The sequence below is a fragment of the Austrofundulus limnaeus genome, unplaced genomic scaffold, assembly GCF_001266775.1.
Source record: "Austrofundulus limnaeus strain Quisiro unplaced genomic scaffold, Austrofundulus_limnaeus-1.0 Scaffold1580, whole genome shotgun sequence".
Lineage (NCBI taxonomy): Eukaryota > Metazoa > Chordata > Actinopteri > Cyprinodontiformes > Rivulidae > Austrofundulus > Austrofundulus limnaeus.
This window is the reverse complement of record NW_013953982.1, coordinates 20,160-24,791: the sequence shown is the minus strand read 5'-3', so window position 1 is coordinate 24,791 and position 4,632 is coordinate 20,160. Positions and strand designations below refer to the sequence as shown.

The 4,632-nt window shown below is 36.0% G+C and overlaps 1 protein-coding gene across 1 annotated transcript in view; it reads right to left on the bottom strand.

Moving 5' to 3' along the window:
* Positions 1-4,632, bottom strand: part of dbndd1 (dysbindin domain containing 1) — a 15,292-nt gene that overhangs the window by 7,828 nt on the left and 2,832 nt on the right. The window contains exon 3 of the mRNA XM_014032937.1: positions 2,232-2,375. Within this exon, the coding sequence (XP_013888391.1) occupies positions 2,232-2,375 (144 nt within the window). The remainder of the gene's footprint in view (positions 1-2,231; positions 2,376-4,632) is intronic.

The following is a 4,632-nucleotide window of genomic DNA, read 5'->3' as shown; positions in this document are numbered from 1 at the left end:
ATTTATAATTAAATGAAACAAAACAAACCAGTTTAAAAGGGAAAAGATGATAATACTTGTTGGCTTTGAGTAACTGTGGGCCCCAGAGCAATTCAGTTGAATAGTCCTGTATTAATGTCTCAAAATAAGCAACTTTAAAGTCAGCATTGACCATAAACTACATCTACCATAATGCATGTTGATTATTTTAACCACAAAAATACGGCATCCCACCATGGGTATCCCATAGTGGGTGAACATAGCTGGTGTGTAAAATCTCCATTTAGCTGTATTTTCTTCAGCTAATTTTGATACGGTCCAGTTGTACTGGGGTGGGAATTTACGACTTTCAATTCRTACATTTAAACTGGAACAGCCCTTCAGTGGGAATTCCCTGTTGGAAAGTTAGAGAGTTCAGAATTCAAGATGGAAGCTCACCAGTGAGTAAAACGCTCTTATTTTTACTTTAAATAGTATTTCTGTATTATTTACTTCACATTTCGTCAGTCGTACAYGAAGTACTTTTCAGTGAYAATAAGATGGCATGTTAAAACACTGTTGCTATGCAGGAAATACCACGTAGAGCTCAGGTATTTATTAGCGTTGCTCAACTGTAGCAATAAGATGAGGAATGTGACGTTTCTCTTTTAGTCAGTTAAACACAAAACTTTGTTAACCATAACTGGCCCTTTATAAGGTGAAAATGGTTCAGTTCCCTGTATCTGATAAAGAATTGAGTGAAAAAAATCTAACATTCAATAACTAAAAACTTACATACACATTTTAAAGAAGATTAACATCAATTTTGTTGCTTTTTAGATGACTTTCGTTATGAATATATTCGTCATGCTTTACAGACTGAGAGGATGCTGTTAATGATTCGTCTCAGAGAGCACATTTCTGGGAGGTTAAGAGGAAACTAGAGGCAGAAAAATGAAGAACATTGTGGGGGAGGAGATGAAAGAAAAAGCTRAGGAGAAAACATGATAAGAAATGGTTTACGCGAGAGGCTGAATGCAAAATACTGGAGAGAAAAAAGAAACATGAAAACATCCAATTATAAAATATAAATGAGATCAGTTTTCTTCCATTATTTTTAATTTGTTACATTATTCCCCATTCTGCTACGCTTCTTGTTTAACTCCGTTTTTCCATTTTTCTTTGTCTCCCTCGGATCCTCGTGCTTTGAATTATTGATCAGAGCGTTTTYAGTCTGGGGCAGAAACACTAAAACAACTGCTTCACCCAAAAAATCCTCAAAGACTCACTGAGACATGAGGAAGAGCATTTAAATCGTGCTTGAAGCCGTTGTATATGAGGACGACGTCATCCTTTTCCAGCAAGCTAACTGGAGTACCAAACTTTTTTCTTTCTGCTTGTTAAAAAATAAACCATCTATGATTGTTTTTGCTGGTTTCAGCCTCTCTTTCTTTACCTCTCTTGTCAAACACTATCAGCAGACTTACCAGGCATTTACTGGTGCCAGGTATCAAATGTAGTTAATGGGTTACATGAAATCACAGAGACATGGATGTTTTTTAGTTGCTGAAGCTGATAAGTGTGGCCATGTCTCTCATGTAGCCTCTGTCATTTCAGTCTCTGTGCTTCAGTGGTCTGAAGGCCTGGCACATAAAGACAAGCCTCTGTATGGTGCCTGTGCRCAGTAAGTCCTTTCACATGAAGCTGTGCTGCAGCCACTGTGGGACCAGAATACCTAACTTAGACAGTGATTGTTTGGCGGGAGCCTAAACCTAAAGATAAACCTAAACTTTATTAAAACAGAAAAACAACATGTTCTTTGTCCTTTTCTGTTTTCATCTCATTATTTTTTTCAGGAGCCTTGAAATGAATCTGGGGCTAGCCCAAGGATTTTTCCCACCAATAAAAAAAAAAATGATTCAAACAAGAAGAAAATTGGTAAAAAGTTGCACAATACTGGGACAAGCTCAACWTTTACTGACCATAAAGCATTATTGATTCTTTATTTAACACTTTCATTTAAAACTGCACAATTTATATTTAAAGCAAATTTCTAAGAAGTTCCAGGAAATCTTCAAAACAAGTTTTGTAACTGGGTGGGGGGTGTATATACATAAGTACACATTTTTTTTGTTGTTTTATGTCTGTTTTGATTCTATTCTATTCTATTCTATTCTATTCTATTCTATTCTATTCTAWCACTTTTGTCCCAGTGACTATTTCAAAGTGATGCACAGTCTTTATTTTTCCTTCTAGCTCTCTCTGACACTTACGTCTTTTCTCAGTGATGTGCAGCAAACTAGCGGTGTGCCCGGACAAAGTGCCCTCCTCCTCTTCTGATGGGAGCTGGAACAGCTCCTTGGACAGACCACCTGAGCTGGAYGGCTTCAGCAGCTTCTGGATGTCTTTATTGGGCTCTTTAATCACATAAACCCAGAAATGGAGAGAAAAAAAAGACAGAATAAAAGAGAACGTTATTGATCTCAGGATTAAAGACTTTTCATAAAGGATTAGAATTGATGCTACACTGTATTGCTTTATAAGCTCAAGCTCTAATTAAATACAAGGCATCACAATCATTCAGACACAGAGGTAATGATGGGAAATGAAGTTCAGGGATTTTTAGTAGTGATGGAACAACTTCTGCTCGTGTCGTTTTAAGTCATTGGTCTAAAGACCCTGGCCTCTTATTAACCCCCCAGTTTTTAAAGCACAGTATCATGCTGCAGACAAGGTCTTTGTTTARAGTCCAATAAAAGGTTAGGCAAATTAGTCTGCAGACTTGAGAGAAAATATGTAAAGTATTTATAATATTCATAATTGTATTTGTTTGAGAAGCAGGACACAGAAACAACAGCTATATAGTTTCAATGGAAAAATAAGACAAAAAAAGTGCAAAATTTTGGTTTTAACTTTTATAAGTTCAAGTTTATTTATATAGCGCTTTAAACTTTATATACTTTTTAAATAATTTGAAAACAACACTTTTTTTTCTCTCTGACGCACTTTTTAATTCTTACAAAATGATAGCTCTTTTTAATAAAAAAAAAATCCTCCTGAGTGTCTGCAGCTCATGGGGTGATTGAACTGCTTGACACGTTAGCAAACTCCTAAATCGCACCAGAAGGTTCCAGGAGTAGATAAAGAACTCTGATAACTGAGACACCCGAAAAAGTGAAAAATCTTTAAACAGCCAGACAYTTCAATCTCAAAGCTTTAAGTAGCAAGCCTCTCAAAAGAAACTATATCCTGACAGCAGGCACTTTCAGGGTAAACTATTGCCTCAGTAATAGACCCTGCATGGAAAGATCAGGGACTTTATGTCTTTAAAGCTTTCTAGGCATTGTGGGAAATTCCWGCAGCCTTGCATGTTCGCGGAATACATAGATGGCTCAGATGGTCGGTGTTTCAGTAAGAGTAGTGATTTGTTTTTACACCAATATAGAAGGTGGCAATATTTGTGCACAGAACAATAAAATGCTGAATAACATTCAAGAAGCTAATATATCAAAGCAGAGTGTGATTACAGATATTCAATGAGTTCATAGATCTTTTTAATAGGGACAAAGGTTGTTTTTATGAGTTGGGAATGATGAGAAAGAAAAGATACAGATCTGTCTTTATGTGACTCATCTCTTCCAAAATGATAAAATCCCAATCAATAATAAAGGGTTGCTTCAAGGCTTTTTTTGTGAAAATCATAGAAATCACATGTCTTTGTATATCAGAGATCAATCCACAACACTAAATGGAGATTTTAGATTAGAACRTCAGACAAAAAACAGACACCATCACTGTCAAGAAATCAAACGAGTCAGTGTGTTTCGGAATAAGAAGAGAACACAGCTGAATCACACTAAAAATGTTTAACTGGGATAAGGTTTAATAATTCATTAAAAGCCTGGCTATTCTTGAAGAAATGCATGTCACYGGTTAGGGGTAGGGGTCATCTTATACTGAGAAAGCAATGGAGCTATAAACATTTTGGTCAAACCTTGYAAAAATATTGTTATTCATAATCTGACGCCTAATTGCGAGATCTTGCATGAAGTTGAGGGTGACTCTCAGCTACTATCACACTAATATTCACACAYTATCTGTAAGACTAGTAATTTTTGTGTTGACTAATGKTATATAGCTGYGACAGCCMTCTTGAATTGGCTTRACTAAAATATTGGTAAATTTTCAGCAGTTCGTGAAACATATTAAAGTTTAATAAACATGTTAAAATAAATACATGAAAGTACAACAATCAGGGTTGACATGCACAATGTGTGTGGGTGTCTACACCAGTGTTTTTCAATCCTGGTCCTCAGGGCACACTGTCCTGCAAGTTTTAGATGTTTCCCTGCTTCAACACAGCTGATTTCATTTGATAACTGATTAACAGGCTTTTGTTGAGCTGCAGTTACCTGAATCAGGTGTGTTAAAGGGAATAGATCAGTGGTTCCCAAACTTTTTATCTTCTGACCCACAAAATATTCATGGCTAAAACTTCTGACCCCACATATTACTGGTCGTAGTACACGAACTTTGTTAATAACCCTAAAAAAACACAGGCTTTTTGACAATGGAAACAGCTTGTACACAAATATACAGTGGTTTGCAAAAGTATTCATACCCCTTGAACTTTTCCATATTTTGTCACATTACAACCACAAACATAAATATATT